At 37.3% G+C, this 17,719-nt stretch overlaps 1 protein-coding gene across 1 annotated transcript; it reads right to left on the bottom strand.

The window, feature by feature from the left end:
* Positions 1 to 9,240: 9,240 nt before the first annotated feature.
* LOC141605342 (putative protein phosphatase 2C 53) lies at positions 9,241 to 12,365 on the bottom strand. Its single transcript, XM_074424059.1, has 5 exons — positions 11,487 to 12,365; positions 11,035 to 11,211; positions 10,314 to 10,484; positions 9,930 to 10,112; positions 9,241 to 9,648 (listed from the first exon to the last, which is right to left on the bottom strand). The coding sequence occupies exons 1-5, from the start codon at positions 11,922 to 11,924 to the stop codon at positions 9,499 to 9,501; spliced, it is 1,119 nt and encodes a 372-aa protein (XP_074280160.1). The 5' UTR covers positions 11,925 to 12,365; the 3' UTR covers positions 9,241 to 9,498.
* Positions 12,366 to 17,719: the final 5,354 nt, after the last annotated feature.

Raw genomic sequence — 17,719 nt, 5'->3', positions numbered from 1 at the left:
AATGCAAAGGAAGAAGAGAAGGGCGGACATTCGCGTGAGAAATATGAGGAACGAAAGTCCCTATTTATACTAATCACACGAAGGGATTAGGGTTTCGGAGAAACTTTGGAAGTGAATCTCGAAAAGATTTGCAAAATACGCAGAAAGGAACTGAGAAAGAAGCGCAGCAGTTGCTGCGTCCCTTGGAAGAGGCGCAGCACCTGCTGCGTCCTTTCCTAGGTGGTTTCCTCCTGCGGAAGAAAGATTTCCGCGTTTTTATTATGGAATTACGTTTTGATTTCAATTTCCTTAATATTTATAAAATATTTTCGGGATATAATTTACCAAAGATTAAAAGATAGAAAATATGGAATAGAAATATCCGGAACATTCCAGAATATTCTGACTCGGCATTTTAAACGGTTATTAGAAAATGAAGACGGTTTTTGACCCGGACTCCAAATGTACTCTAATTACTGTCAAAACGACTGTATCGGCGCGTAGATGATGACTATGAGGTAGACACAAGTATTTGAGCTATCACTTGACGATAAACTTACGAATTGTCATAAATCGTTCCGCGTACGAAACATGCGGCCCAATCATCACCGGGTGATTTGCGGGAGGTGCAGAAATGAGGTATCTACAATCACCTCAACCAATTCAGCAAACCTTAAAATGCAGAGTGATGAATAAAAAATTGCCATACAAAAGAGTCTAGCTAACAAAAAAACCGGGAGACAAATGCTTGAACAACAATATAATAAGGTAATCTGACTGTAATATAAGATGAAACTTGATTCAGTGGTTGTTTGAAGGTTGCTCATCCGTCGCTGGCTTGTTCATATTTAATCCACCATCTCCAGTCCGCTCATTATTCGATCGTCCCATTTGTTCAAAATATTGCTGCGAACGTATCAACAAGAAAAGGTAAAAAAAATAAGTTGCACAAGAATTCAATAAAAAATTTAATACTTCATGACTCAGTAATATACCATCATCTCCGTATATCCACCAGCATGAACTAACCGTATTATTAAAAGGGTCATCTGTTTATTGATAATAATCAGTGTTCATCTCTATTTGAGACAAATACATGTCATCCGCTTCAGAATCAACTTCATTATGTAAATTTACGGTGTCACTAACTTTTTTCTTCTTTGATTTGCTTCCCTATGCGAATAAACAAATATATCGAGCAACTATTATCCAGTAGCAAAAAAAAGAACATTAAGGAATGAAGTAGAAATGCATCAACGACAAGAAAATAACAAAGATGGCAGCCTAGGTAAAACTTACCTCTCCTGCATCACGGTTAATGTTTGGCCGTCTGGAAGTTGTTTTCCTCAGTACATTGTTCTGCCTTCCCCTGACTCGAATTCGTGGCCTTCCAACAGATTTCGCCTGCCTTGAGTCTAGTAAGGCAACTTTAGTTTGAGTTCCTTCTGAATTATCGAAGACAAATATGACATCTTGTGATTCTTCATTTAGATTATTAATGTATGTTTAGGGAACACGTTTAAAAACGGTATATCTAATCGACACCAAAGGGCAATTTAGTAAAGCCAAGTAAGAAAATATAAGCTAGTGAAGGTGTACATACAGTATGACATACATAGTACTAGATGAACACTAGATACTATTATAAATAGGGCTTCAAATTGGCAAACTCCTTTAAACTAAGCAAAGCAAGCTAGGTTGTCTGCATATCATGTGCTCTCCTGTTCTATAATATCTACTGTGTGAGGGTCTGGTGTAACTTTTAATCTGAACTAGCTACATTAGATTTTTTTTTCTTCAAAATATGCTATCAATAGAATACAAAATTCGTGCTTGTTCTTGTTATTATAAGTTAAAACTACAATGTGATATCAACATAATGTTCGTCATGGGTATTTTTAAGCGAAGGTAAGGTTGTGTTCATCCAACCTCCTTACAAAATTCGTGGTCATTCCTAAAATGACCCATAAAACGATCGACGACAAGCCTACAAGAAAGAGATACTCCATGCATGTTAAGTCCCTCACAGGAGGTCCACAAAGGTAATAAAAGTAGACTAATACCCCATATACAACACATAGGAAGACATCAACGGAATCAATCTCATAAGCCAAAGTAAAATCGGAGCATGTTAAACAAGCAATATAATCTAAAGAGTACTAAACATATGATCAGAGGAAATTTCATTTTTCGTTTGTACAATTATACACAACAAATTCAATGAAAAAAATTATATTTCATCTTTCGTTCAGACAATTGAACGTACCTTAACAACTATCGATCCAGTGGAGGAAATTTCCGTAACGTGTTTTGTTGCTTCAGGTTTGACAATACAATTCTCTTTTTTTTTTCTTTTTTTGATAATTGGTAAACGTATACCCTAGCTTAGTTTGACATGAATACAACTATCGATTATCAAGAAGAGATGAAGATGATGTGTTTGTTATGATTATTGTTGTCTATTAGATAAAGGGTATTAGATTTAGTTTAGTTTTAATTATTATCTTTTATATTTTATTTTGTTAATATAATAAATTTGCGAATTACGGTTTTATCCTTACGAAATTGGCGCAAAAACGAAAATTATTTTTTAATTTTTTTAATTTTTTTATTAGGGTGTTACCGAACTTAGTAACACCCGGTGTCGCCCTAACACTACCCTTTTCGCAACACGGGTTTCCATTGCAAAATAATCTCCCTTGAGTCTGACGTGAGCATCACTCTTTTCTTCACTCATGATCTTCATAATCATATTGTCTTTTATTTCTGCAAACTCTTCACCTCTGACCTTCCCGTGTGCCTTTTCCCCGCCCCTGTTATCTCTAATCCCTCCTTCTCCTTCTCTCTTCCCTCACTTGACGAGATTAAAGATGCTTTCTTCTCGCTTGGATCCCATAAAGCCCCTGGGCCAGATGGTTTCCATGCGGGGTTCTTCAAAAGATGTTGGAACATTTTAAAAGTTGATTTGGTGCGATTCATCATTGACATCTTTGAAAGCAAAGTTATTCCCCTCGACACTAACAGAACCACCATCTCCCTTATTCCAAGAATCCCCCACCCTCAACACATCCGCCAATTTAGATCAATTAGTCTTTGCAATACCACTTATAAGGTTGTTACCAAGATCATTGTTAATAGACTAAAACCATTTATGCACTCTATCATTTCCCCTTATCAAGGAAGCTCCATTCCAGGAAGAGGCACGGAGACTAATTTTATCATTGCCTCTGAGATCCTGCATTCCATGAAACTTTCCAAAGCCCATTGTGGATGGTTTGCTATCAAAATTGATCTTGAAAAGGCCTTTGACAGAATCGAATGGAATTTCTTACATAAGTGCCTTATCAAGTGTCGTATTGACAAGGACATTATTGATCTTATCATGAACTGTGTCTCTTCCACTTCTGCCCATGTCCTTATCAAATGGAACCCCTTCCCATGAGTTCTCCCCTTCTAGAGGCATCCGTCAAGGAGACCCCCTCTCTCCCTATCTCTTTATAATTTGCATGGATGCCCTTTCCCCCCTCATCCACCAATCTTGCAGTGACCTTGACTGGACCGCCTTCCCATTGGGGAAGGGAGGGGCCACCTTCTCACACCTCCTTTTTGCCGATGACATATTGTTCTTCGGTAGTGTTACCGAGAGGACTCTTTGTGCACTCCAAGAATTCTCAATGAATTTTGTTTTTCCTCGGGGTAAAAAATTAACTTTCACAAAAGTAAGATCTACTTCTCTCCTTCCACGCCTCCTGATTCCCGAATTATGTTTGAGATTGCTCTTGATATGAAACATTCCCCTTCCCTTGGTACGTACCTTGGCCCCCCCTTACCAATAAGAAACCTTCTAGGGCTGATATCCAGCCAACCATTGACAAAATTCATGATAAACTTGCTAGTTGGAAGTGCAAATTCCTCTCTCAGGCGGGTAGAATTTGCCTCATCCAATCTACTCTCAATGCCATTCATTCCCACCTCATGCAATGTATTGCCCTTCCGTCCCACTCCCTCTTGAGTATTGAAAGAATTGTCAGAAGGTTTCTTTGGTCCGGTAGTGGATCTGCTAGAAAACTTAATCTTCTCAATTGGAAGACTGTCATCCAACCTAAAGACGCGCGGGGGGGGGGTCTTGGGATTAGAAATCCTCCTTATCTCAACCTCGCATATGTCATCCGCCTATGTTGGAGAACTCGTTTTCTCCCAGCAAACCTTACGAGTACTGCCCTTCCTAACAAATATGTCACTAATAGTGTAACACCCCCATACTCCAAGTGCCTTGCCAGGACCACTCAGGTATGGAGACGTCACCATCTCGGTTGCCCGAGGTATGATAATCAAATAGACAAAATAGAAACAACATTTATTATAAGTGCTTTAATGAAAAGTTACAATCCTCGAAACCAAACTAAAAGTGTAATACATTATTCAAGTATCTGTTCTCAATCGAAATGTAAATAAAAACTAAACTACAGCGGAAGACTCTATCGTCATGTCGTGGCCATCCCCGACTATCCAGTACCATCTCTATACCGCTCAATATCTGCTCACCATCCCGAATGGATCACCGCAGGTTTACAAAACAACACCGGGTCAGTACTAATCACACAATCAAAATAGATAACAACAATAAGGCAAACAGAGACAATTTGAATCATCACACATACACACAACACCAACTCCCATCATCATCTCAACACCGATCGTCCACTGGACCAGCCCGCGATGGGGGACCGCAGCCGTTCCACCTAAGCCCCGCTCATCGTACGAGCGATAACCCTGTATCATTAATGTGCACATCCCCTTTCGTGGCGGGTTCCACGAAGGGCGAAACTAGGGCGTGAGATCACTCCCGCAAGTGACCCCACTCAACCGAGAACGCATCTCGAGAACCATCACAACCAATCACAAACACAATCACAATCACCATCACAATCAAACAAACTAACTACAAAGACATCACCAATATCCCGTTATGGGACTAATACCGAGTAGGAAATCCTACCTGGAAAGCAAATACGCAGACGATCTAAACAATTTGTCTCAAAACGGCTCCTCTACGAATTCTCCTCCTATCATACATAACACATAAAGACTACTATTCAATTCCTACTCATAAAATCCCCAAACCCTAAATTAGGGTTTGACCAAAACTAGCAAAACATTATAAAAATTATGCTAGAAGCTTACCCTCGACGCAAGGAATCCAACAACACGAAAAACAACGAGAATCGACCGTCGAACTCCGGAATCGTTAAGGATGCGATTAGGAAGAAGAAGCTGCTTTGCTTTCTCTCTTAAAAGGTTTTAGGTTTTGGTAAAAGTGTTTTAAAACAAAGACGAATTGGTTTAAATACCCTAATCGCATAATTAACAAAACCCGCCAAAACTCACCCGTAAAACCGGGCGCTCGATCGAGTACCCAAGGTACTCGATCGAGTACCCCCCTACTCGATCGAGTGCCCGAGCTACTCGATCGAGTGCCCAACAGATCAGAAACTATTTTGCTGCGACACTTACCCTTACTCGACAGAGTAAGGGCTACTCTATAGAGTACCCCTAAGACTATAAATACGGAGTATTACAAATAGACCTCGCCCCCTCCCCTTTTCTAAAGGCTCCCATATTTGGAGGAACCATGGGAAAGGATGGCCCTCCTTTGCTACCTCTCTAACCTGGGCTATTAGTGATGGTTCCAATATTAATCTTTGGTTTGATTCTTGGTGCTCTATTGGACCCCTTAGAGCCTTCCTTCGCAGAACCCTCTTTGAATCCGCCTCATTAGCCCCTCTTAGCAGCATTATCTCTAATGGGTGTTGGGAGATCACCCATGTCGACTATCCCCTCCCGCCCGAGGTAGTAATTACTGCCATTCTCTCCACTCCTCTACCCTCTTCGCCTATATCTGACTTGGCCACGTCTACCTTTTCGACTAACAACTATTTCTCCCTCCAACTTGCATACGATAATGTCCTTAACTCCCCTCACCTCCTGACCTTGTCACCCTGGATTGACCTTGGGTGGATCTGGAAAATCCCGACCCAGCCTCGTATTAGAGTCTTCATGTGGCTTTCCTGGTGGGATAAGCTTCGCCACCGCTCTACTCTTTTTTTCTAGATCCATCTCCCTCTCTCCCTTTTGCGATTCCTGCCCGGTAGATAACAAAAACTCTCTTCATATTCTCCGAGATTGTTCATTCTCTCGCTCTGTATGGAACTCACTCCCTACCTTACTTGACTTCTTTGTGTCCGATCTCCATGATTGGCTTAACTCTAACCTCACATCCCCTAAGTCTTTCTGGCCCACCCTCTTTTCCTTCCTCCTGTGGAAGCTCTGGGTTCGGTGCAATGAGCGCCTCTTTAGCGATCACCCTCGGCCCTGCCCCTTAATCTCTGGGTTGATCACGTCCTCCACCAAGCTTATGCTTGGTCCTCAGCCCAAACTGTCTCAGCCTCCCTTTCATCCCCCTCCTCCCTTGAACCAACCTCAAACCGTACCGTTGGCCCTTGGATACCCTCCCCCCCCCCCCTCCCCCCCGCCCCCGACAGTTACCTAAAAATAATGTCGATGCCTCCTTTTGCTACTCTTCCCTTTCTTGTGAGATCGGATGTATTGTGAGGGATTCGAATGGGTGTTGGATTTTTCGGTGGACGAGTCGTTGTCTTGCCCCTAACCCTTTAGCATGTGAACTTTTTGCTATTAGAGAAGGAATTGGGTATGCGATTAAGTCCAAGGGTACTTTTATTATTTGCTCGGATTGTAAAGTAGCTGTGAATCTCATTTGCTCTAATATCATTCCTTTGTGCCCTCTTACTAACATCGTCATGGAGTGCAAGGAACTTTTACAAGCCTCTCCATCTTTGAAGATCCTCTTCGAAGGGAGACTAACAAACTTGATTGCTGATTTTTCTTGCTCGCTTCTCGCTCCATGATCGATCTTCAAGTGATGGAAATTATCGGTGGCATAGACCACCAAGCTTTATTGAATCTCTTTGTAAAGTAGATTATGCTACTGTAGCTTTATCCCCTAGCTAACCCGCCCCCTTAATGTACTCGCTGAAACTTTCTGCTTTTATTTAATTATCGTCCCATTTTCACCAAAAAAAAAATCATATAGAGTTTTGATCTTTTAGCAAATGTTCAACCTAAAAGCCAGGTGGAGTTGTATGGAGCTAATATGATCGTATAGTTTTTACTTATATACTATAACTTGGATTCTTCAAGAATCAAGACATTAATGTTAGCGTTTCGGTCTTTTATTTATTTAGAATTAAAGTTTAGTTGTTTCTATCTTTGTCGTCTGAAATTTCCATTCACGAAGCAAATAGAGAGATCATGTATAGGTTATAGGTTGGAGGTATAGATTATGTATTTTGAATTCGGGTTTATCTCAAACTCGTTTCATCCTTGATGGGCTAGCAAGCTTTTGATGTTCAGTAATGTCGTGAAACTTAGGGGATTTGACTTTCTTTGCATAAATATGTTTCAAGTATCGTGATTAGTGATTACTCATAATGGTAGTTTAGAGAGCCCCTCATGGAAACTGTCATCAAAATTCAAAATCATTCATACACCTACATCTATCAATACTAAGTTTAGTGGATGTGGAAGTGGCTTTCTATGTGTGGGCGGTCGGTTTAGGCAATTAGTCTTGCTGAAGACGGGTCGGAGCAAGTAACGGATAATGCCTAGAGGTGGCAATCGGATCACTCGGGTCGGTTACGGGTCGGGTCAAAGTGGGTCGGGTCATATCGGGTTCGGGTTATGCCGGGTTAGTAACGGGTTCGGGTCAGTTCGGTTCATGTCGGGTCGTCTTCGGGTCGGGTCATCAACGGGTGGCAAGTCGGGTCAAGTCATTAGCGGGTCAATGTCGGGTCAGGTTATCAGCATATATTTTATCTTATATATTTCGTTTTAGATGGTAATTTTATGTTTAAATAATAGGTAGGTGTATTAATTGTAGTTTTAAATGAAAATAATTAAGATGAATGTCAATTTGGTGTTATTTAAACCATTATTAAGCTAGTTCATTATCGGGTCATCTATCGGGTTGAGAAAATATCGGGTCACGGGTCGGGTCGGGTCGGTTCAGGTTGGAGAAAATAAGGCTGTTATCCGTTATCGGGTCGGTTCGGTTTGGGTCGGTTCGGTTTCGGTTCACCCAATTTTCGGGTTGTATCAGGTCGGGTTTCGGGCGGGTCGGGTTCATCGGGTCGGGTCAGCTTTTGCCAGCTCTAATAATGCCATTCACAAAACGGATAGGGGGAACAAGGTGCAATGAGTAGATTATACAACCTGTTGTATGTAGTTGTATGATGTAGAATCCGAGCTGTGCACTAAAGTTTTCGAGTTTTGTTTAAAAGAATCTGAGCTATGCTGTAAAGTTTTTGAACTCACACACTTAAACATAAAAAAAATAAACTCTTTCAAAACTCAGGAAAATTACACATAAGCTCGAATTAATGTATAGGGTTGTACAATGCTCATCCTACAACCAGTTGTATAATAGCACTGTACAACCGTCTCAAAGTTGCTGAGTTCTTACACAAAGTTGTTGAGCTATTTTGCAAGTTATTGAGCTATTTTGCGAAATTATTGAGCTTAATAATTATTCTGGTAAGCTCAATAACTTTATACCATAGCTCAATAATTTTGTTAATAGAGCTCGACAACTTTGTAACAAAGCTCAGTTACATTGACTAAGTTGTATATACAACCAGTTGTATAATGCATTAACTGGTCATTTGTGAGGGAAAATGGTATCCGTCACTCCAAAGTGACGGATACGTGCCGTCACAAATGAGATTTTGTGGGTTTAGGTCACAGGTTGAAAAGGGGAAACAGATATAAAGGCGTGTGATTTCCAAGATTGGAGTAAGTCAAGGGAATATCAAGAAGCAAGAGGGTTGATCAAGGTTGTTGATAAAGAAGTTCCTCTTTTTATTTCGCTCATTTGTTTACGTTTTATATATTTTTGTTTACTTTTTATATTCATTGTGAAAAGTCTATCAAAGGTAAACAAATGTTTATTAAGAGGGAGGGGGCATTTCTATAAATTGTGCTTTATTTTAATTTCGTAATTATTACTCCTCTAAAAAAAAAAGACAATGATTATTATGTCAAAAACAAAGAAATTCAAGTGCTTCCATTTAATATTTACAAACGATGGTAATACTTCATATCCTAGATGAGGAATGAACAAGTGATTTAAGAAAATGGAAATATGTTTACAAATTCTAAATATGTTTTCTGCACTTTTCCCTTTCCTTCCTACAATCTCCCTACTTCTTTTTTTGTTGTACATATATACTTAATTTCAAAGCAATAAATCAAGCTACATACAAGCTTAACACTAATTTTATTCTATGAAGATCTTGGCTTCTACTTCGTTTTCAAACTCAATTCACAAAATTTGCCCTTTTCCGCTGCCATGCTCCTCTCTATCGAAACTCTAATAAGCTAAGCTAGAATACATTTTATTTACATTCCAAATGAGCAGAAGTTTTAGGTGAAAATGGTGCATCTTTAAGCTGTAACAAATTTATGTAGGTCGATCACCATTACGGTTATGTCATCTCTATTTCCTCTGCTACAAGATATGTCTACGAGTTTCTTGCATGACTCCATTGTATTTTCTTCTTTCGAAAGGATATCAATAGCTTCTTGTTCCCCGACCTATTGTTCGTCAAAATATGATACACATCGTATTAGATAAAAGATAAAATGTACGGAGTACTATACATCATACTCTAGAGCTGACAAAATCTAACTCGCCTAATAAGCCTAACCAGAACCGACTGTAATCAAACTTAGTTGATCTCAAATTAACATATGAGTACTTAATCCAACCCAACAATTAACTCAGACTTCTGGTGTAGAATTTTAGTTAATTGTGACTCGACAATTAATTTAAACTTTTGGCTGAGACAATTCTTTTAGAAGGTAGATTGTCGTACCTTGTCCCACAGACCATCAGAAGCTACTATCAGGAACTGGCAGTCAGAAGTTAAGGGAACATGCTGAATTTCTGGCTCACAGATTATCCACTCCTTCATATGCTGATGTCCGAACGCTCTGGATACGGCTAGTGTCCCTTGAACTCGCCAAAGCCCGTTATTGTTGTCATGTATAAATCCACCCTGCAGTTTTGATTCGTATTAGAAAATGTATATGTCGGTTCTTGAGTAATTACTACATTAAGATAATGGGTTGTCTCGTACATTTTAATTAGGGCCTATGAATATATTGACATCTAAAATTTGAAATTCATTATATTTCAAATCTCGCAATAAATTGAAAATATGATTTCAACTTTGCAGGAAAAGTTGGAAATTACTAACCGAGTTTTGGATACGAAGACGTTCATCTTCACGACTCAAGCGATGATCATTAGTGAGTCTAGTTGCTAATCCTGCTCTACTCAAAACTACTCTACAATCTCCAACATTAGCTGCATACAGTTGGCCATTTCGCAATAGCACGCTTGCTGTACAAGCTCCGCTTCCTACACCCTGCATTTGCACATACGTATCAGACTTCCATTTGTTACTACATCCCGACTCAATTGTCATTATCCCATATCACTTTCGAACATCATGTAATATTATCATTGTCGTGATAGCGTTGTTAAACTTTTTCAGTAATATAATGTTCATGACTTGCTGTAGTATCAACACGTCTATCATTTAATATGTTATTCTGCCGTGAGGGTAGTTACTTACGTATTAAAAATGATTTACGACAAAGAGACATTGTAAGTAGACGATTACCCCAAATCCCTTAAATAATGACCTATATATAATCCCAGGGTTGACTAGTTCAATGAAAAGATTCCGTTCATGAGTTTAACAACTACCAACGGGGGCATCGATATGCGACTGAGTCGCAAAGGTTTTGACAGTCGATACCACGACCACATTTTACCAAAATTTTGGCCACATTTAGCGAGACTAGGTCAAACAACCAGTACCGCGGCCATGACCTAAACCGCTATTTGATACTCCCAGACTATGATTCCATTTAAACAGATTTTCAAAGGTTTTTTTTCCCGGGCTAATTTACCTGTCTAAGAAATTCTTCATCTGCCTGAGAGTAACCTTCCGAAATGGCCTCTTCTACCCCATGCTGATCCTCTTTCTTAATATTCTCAAGTCCTTTCAAGATATTCTTCCCCAAGTTTTCAGCTACGTAATTAGCTGCTTCTTGGCCCCCGTGTCCATCAATCACCGCGAAAAATGCCTACATTGAAAGATAGATTTAATTTTGATTAAACGATTTTATATTAGAAATGAAAAACTAAATTTGTTTCGTATAAAAATTTATTTGAATCAATTATTTGTTTTTTGTAAGAAAGTAGCTTCAATTTTTCAACAAGGCTGCAATAACATTTATAACCTTTTTTCTAGTTCTACCAACGGGGACGACGTAGAAAAGGGTAAACTAAATCAAGGTAATATATTCATTTTGTGATTTGAATCATAATTAATAAATATAAAAGTGGAATAGCAATGTACCTGGTTAGGATCACCAGAAATGTCAGGAATGACGTTAAACCGATCTTCTATATGCTCGCGCCTTCCTTTCTTACTTACCAAACAATGACCTCTTCCTTGTACGGCGACCTCAACGTTTTCTGCCCTTCTCTTTTCCGCAGAGAATTCCTGATGATCTGGGCTAAATTCCGGGACCAAAAGCTTGGAAGGTCGCCTTCGCAACTTAATTGGCTCAACGCAAACCTGTTTCCGATCCAAAGATACATTTTCTTCAGGAATAACATTAGAAATCATATGATGTCCATGTGCAGAATGTAAACCTCCAAGTTGATCAACCATAATCTTAGTAATCCATGAACAAGAAGGCGGGATTTGAAGCGACGTCATTGTAGAGCGAAAGAGGTAAACAAGTATGGATAAAATGGAAAAACTCCAGAAAAGTTCTTCAATGGCTAACATATTTTTGCATGATATATATTATTGCATGTTTTTTGCCTTGAAGAAGAAATGAAGAAAGAAAGGTATTTATATATGAGGTGTAAGAGTTGCATGGGGAAAGTCAGCCGCAATATTATTATTAAGGAAATGAAACTAACGGGTCAAAGGCCGGAGGAGAAGGTTTCATGGTCTTAAGTAGGTATTAGAATGGGTCTAGATGAGTTGGTTGGTTTTGTGGGTATTTTTATTATGGGGATGTTTATTTCTATGGGTTCATAACCTTCATATGCTAATGTTTGACCAAATTACACAAGTTCTATGACAAAGTCAAACGAATTTGAAGGATAAAAAGAAGAGGTAATATGTGGCACTTCAAATCCATATTTGTAAAGGAGTTGACGTTGAGAGGATGTCGGCAAAACTAATTCACCGAATTGTGTTTAGATTCGGTAAAGTTAAGAATTAGTTAAATTTATTATAGGATTAATTAATAAGATGGTAAAAAAATTATTCTTTCCCTGTTATTTTTACTAATCACGCCTACTACTAAGAGAATAAAAACTCTCTTAGTTTTTCCTCCAAAAAGCATTTAGCTAAATAAGGTAATAAATAAAATTTCTTCATTACAGTATTATCTTTTCAATGAATATATTCTTATAAATAAACTCTAATTTTTTAAATAAATTCATAATTATGATTTTTTCATTAAAATAAAATAAAATTGATATTAAATTATAAAATATAAGTTGCTAAGTTTTCAGTAATGCAATAATTATTACTGTAGAGATTAACTTGACACATGCTTACTATTAGTTTCGTGAAAAAATATACACTAAAAAAATTTCACAACTTAAATAATTTTTTTTATAATAGTTTTCCATTTCAATTTTTTTGTTTCATATTAAAATACAATAGAGTGAACAGATAAATATTATTGAGGTGCAAATTTTAAAAGTATAAATCCTCCAATATACTAAGAGAATACAACTTCTCTAAAATTTTCCCTCCAAAGTGCTCAAACTTATATACGGAAACAAATTAGATTTTTATTTATTAAACTAATTTTCCATTTAAAATAATCTATACATAAAAACTGTATCTCATATTATTAACTTCGTGACAAAAAAAAGATTTTTTTAAAAAATTTGATGTAGTTAAAATATTTTCATAAAAAACACAATTCATGGAATTATTCAATTCTTTTGATTAATTTTAATAATAGTTATTTTTTTATAAAAATTCGCGAGATATAAATCTAAAATCTATAACTAATACACTAAAAATTAAAAGGCATATATTTACCGCACATTTGCGCGGGATCTACACTAGTTTATTATCAACTCTACTTAAAAATCACGTTATAAGATCCTAACCCTACCTAATTACAAGAAACAAGTTCCAATTTTTTAGCATTCTAAACTGTGTATAAATCTTAACTTGTGACCTAAAATGATCCTTATCCTAACCCAAACAATAAGACTACTAATTTTTACTTTTTGTAGCAGTTTCAATCATATAAGTACTTAATATGATTAAGACATAAAAAGAAAATTATTTTTGACCCACTTTCCTATCCCAGCCCTGCTCGTGATCAATTTTTATACCCAATCGACATTTGACCTAATCTATGTTCAACCCGACTCATTAGATTGTCTTATTATAAGAGTAGTTATTTAATTTACAGTCATCAAACTTTTCAAAAGTATAACATTCACATGCGAAATTCGAATAAGAATTCTCACAAAGCCTTTGCAATAGTTTCAGTAAAACTTAAGTCACAACACCGTATTATGAGCCTAAGGTAGTGTGACAGGCGGTATTTACAACGTCAACATAATAGGATTATTACTCAATCACAATATCATGGCCAGGATATCTTCTCCGACAAGATACGATTATATATGAATCTTATGATGTGTAAAGATACTGTAATGAAAACCAGACGAATAAATGTGTACGTACAAAATATTGCTGGTACGACCATAACGAAGATTGTACTGCTACTACGTCGTATATCACAGTTGTGCTTGTGCCCAGTCCACCTGTGGCAGTTTGCATATTATCATATGCATAACAATTATAATGCATTGTCTGATTCAACCCTTTTTTTCTGGGGTTACGTTAAAATATATGAGGTGGGTTAGCTCAAAGTCAACTGACTCATTCATCAGCATAATCTTATACTACCCCAAATTATTGTCTCGATTTGACTTTAATAGTTCGTTAATCTCAACTTTAAATAACAACTTTAATCATTATTTTCTCCAAAAATAAATGTAATTATCACGTTTGATCCATCTAAGATAACAGTTTGAACATCAAAGTCAAATGAGGACAATATAAATGGGATTGACGAGTGTCAGTTACCACGCCCACGTTTATTCAATATGGTCCTAGGGCTTTAGAGAGCAAAAACTTTTATGCATTTTGAAAATCATAGAGTTGCAAAAATATTAAAATCCAACTTGTATATAATGACTTACAAATTTTCAAGATGCATTGCAAACAATTTTGCAGGGGGTCCACCGCAGTTATATGCAGTTGCAATATAAAATCACCGAAAATTTTAATATCAAGATCTTCTAGCTCCGTTGATAATGTCCAAAGATGAGCTGACACAGCAGTCTTTCACCTCTAGCTAACTCTTGGGCTCATTCATTCTAGCTCATCATTCAGGAATAAGTCAAAGCTGGAAAGAATATTAAGATCGAAAGGAAAGAACAAACATTGACAGAGCCAAACAAAGTGGTAACCACATCTTCAAGCTTCACATTCTAGACACACACATAGCAACTGTTCAAACATACATGCTTGCGACATTCTAGATAGATGATATAGTTGCTGAAATTTCGTATGAAATTTCAGAAATCAGAATGTTTATGAACAAGTAAAGTTAGCATACCTAGAAAAGACTGCAAAAAATGACTACGTATGAGCTAAGCTAGCTAACATCTTATGTATTCATTGCTACACCAGAAAACGACAAAAAACAATAACACTACTTTGTGCGTGTGTATTCAGGTATACTGGTTCCGGATAACCCATAAAAAATTATCGGAAAATGCATCAACAACGAATTGCTATTTCACGTAGATAGAGAGTTTAATTACCCTTTTTACTTTATTGTTCATATTCCAAAGCCGGAGAGTTAGCGAGTCTTTGGCCTTGCTCAAAATGGAAACTCTGCTTGTTATTTCATATTAATCAGGAATAAGGAACGAGTCGCAGGCTAACAGCATACAAGAGAATTAACATCTGAGGGAAAGAACAGGAATCAACAGAGCTAACTTGATGCTAACCTTCCTTTCACCTTGGACGTATTTAGTCAAGATTCCATATTGATCGGGCAGTACGCCACACAGAGAGCAATCAGACAACATTGCCTGTACTAGCAAATTGCAGAGTAATACAACAGATCTGTACAAATATTACGCTCCAGAAAATTGAGAATAATCTAAAACTTTACAACATAAATCAAGAAAGTATTCTAAGCTTTTTTACTCGTACAAGTGAGCCATGACTGCTCTTGTTCACCAGCATAAGGAGAATATTTCCCCTATCGCATTCCCGTCCCTTAAAATCAAACAAAATCTAGCGAAAACAAGCCAAACTTTAACAGTAAAATGTATGCTACCATCTAAATGACCTGTGATTTAATGTTAATTCTCATCAATGACCCCTGAGTTTATCAAATTTTGAGTTTATAATTATTTACCATGTCTCTTTATTCTCTTTGCTTGAAGTTCCTCTTCATTCTAGCACTAGTCTCAATATATATTTACCAACCGTTTATGCTTTCTATTAGTTCGGAAGTGCAAAGAAAAGTAGCCTTCTATTCATCCCATTCGAAACTATATGAAGTAAAATATCATCTACGCAATCCAGACCTGATAGAGAATATTGGATTTATTATTTGCAAATTGGAAATTTTTAGATACAGAGAAAGTTATGTTTGTAACAGGAACCGTCGAACCGACAGAAGTATAATCAAGAGATCTTTAAGTTGATAAAAGGATCACGTAGAATGCTATATCATCTCGAAAGGAAGAGAGAAAAACAAAACTTCTAATTACTGCTCTTGGAACTCTTGCCAAATTAAAATGTTCTTGTGATAGAAGTAACTAACATTGCGTAAATGCCGCAACATGGGACTTTCTAAGAAGACAGAGCTGAAGCAAAAATTCCAATCAAATGCCGGATTTGCATCATTGTCATCTATGTCAAATCTGGAGGTGATCACATTGCGGAAAATATTAACCTCGCGATATCAGAGGTACTTCTGTGGCCCAAAGGATGTGTTTGGATAGGAAGATATGGAGCAAAAGGGAGGGGAGGGAAATGGACGGATATGATTTCCTTTGTTTTGGTATAAAGGGAAATTTGATCCCTTCATTTCCCTCATCTAAGGCAAAATCTGTTAAACAAATGAGAGATTTAGAAGGAAACCCATCATTCTCCTTTCCTCTCCCATTCCTTCCCTCCCTTTCTCTTCTAGACTTCCCCCTCCCCTGCCTTTCTCTCCTCTTTTCCAATCCAAACAACGCCTAAAAGTACATAGTACCTCATTGATCATAAGTTGAGTTGGATAAAAATGTATACACTAACTCAGTATGAACTTGCCGGAAGACGGCAAAAAATCATTTTGCTCAATATTTGAGTTTGACAACATTGAATAGTGCAGATTGTTCCTTTAGCTTATACAGTTCTATCCCAAATATCACAATCAGTCAAACAGTAATCAGTCACTGGTAAAAAATATGACAAACTATACACGATAAATAGTTAGTCACCTGTTAGGCATCCATATCTGAAATGCTATTGCAGTTGCAAGAAGTCGCAAGACACACCCCCACATATGAATATGACATCCTGCAAAGAAACAAGGTATGTTAAAATTTCAATTACGAAGCAAGTATAAAATGCAGTTCACTGATAATGATCCAACATGATGGTGAATAAGTAGTACAATAGGTACAAAATTGAGCTGAAAACAGTTGGCATAGAGAAGCTCTTCTTTTACCTTGTTACTCATCATATATGCACCACCACTACTGGCAATGAAACAGGAATCACAGATAGTTGCACTAAAAAAAAGGGCAAATAACTCAAACTAAATGGGACTTGGGACCATGACAACTAACATAGCCTCGACATTAGTATGATACTGTCTGTTTAGGGTCAAGCCGGTCCGTTTTTATTTTTGGTCACCTTCCAAAAGGCCTCATATCAATGTAATTGGTTGACACTTGTAAACCGCATACATATCCTCTAATTGTCGGATCTGGAGTGGTCACTCCAACAAAATTGTCCGACATACTGTAAAACTAGAGATCCTTCTAAGACATATTCTGTCGGAGGTCAAGTAAAACCTACGATCCGCCTAGGTCTATTAATGGATTTGATAACAATTTCCTAAGCTCAGTGATACATACATACATAACTACATAGTCGTTACTATACTTCAACTTACCCAAAGGAGGCGAAAAGGCCAAGTGCCGAAACTTCTAGTATAAAACTTCCCTAGGGTTTACAGTCTTGATTTTGCATTAATTTATGAAGTCATCATTTTTGTCAAGCTACCAGCCTAAATCTACATCTATACAATTCATAATTGCGCTTGATCAAACGTCAGTTTCGATCTTAATCTTCAAGCGCTATATCGAAAAATAACAATCGAATTGATCAAAAAAACTGACGATTAAACCTCCATAAATACTCAAATTCAATCTCAAGTCAAGTAACACTTAAAATTCAACTATACCTGCTTATGCATTTGATTATAATTTCCAATTCCTAGGGTTTTATCATCAAAAATA

This window comes from Silene latifolia, chromosome 10 (assembly GCF_048544455.1).
Source record: "Silene latifolia isolate original U9 population chromosome 10, ASM4854445v1, whole genome shotgun sequence".
NCBI lineage: Eukaryota > Viridiplantae > Streptophyta > Magnoliopsida > Caryophyllales > Caryophyllaceae > Silene > Silene latifolia.
This window is presented reverse-complemented; position numbering and strand designations above follow the sequence as displayed.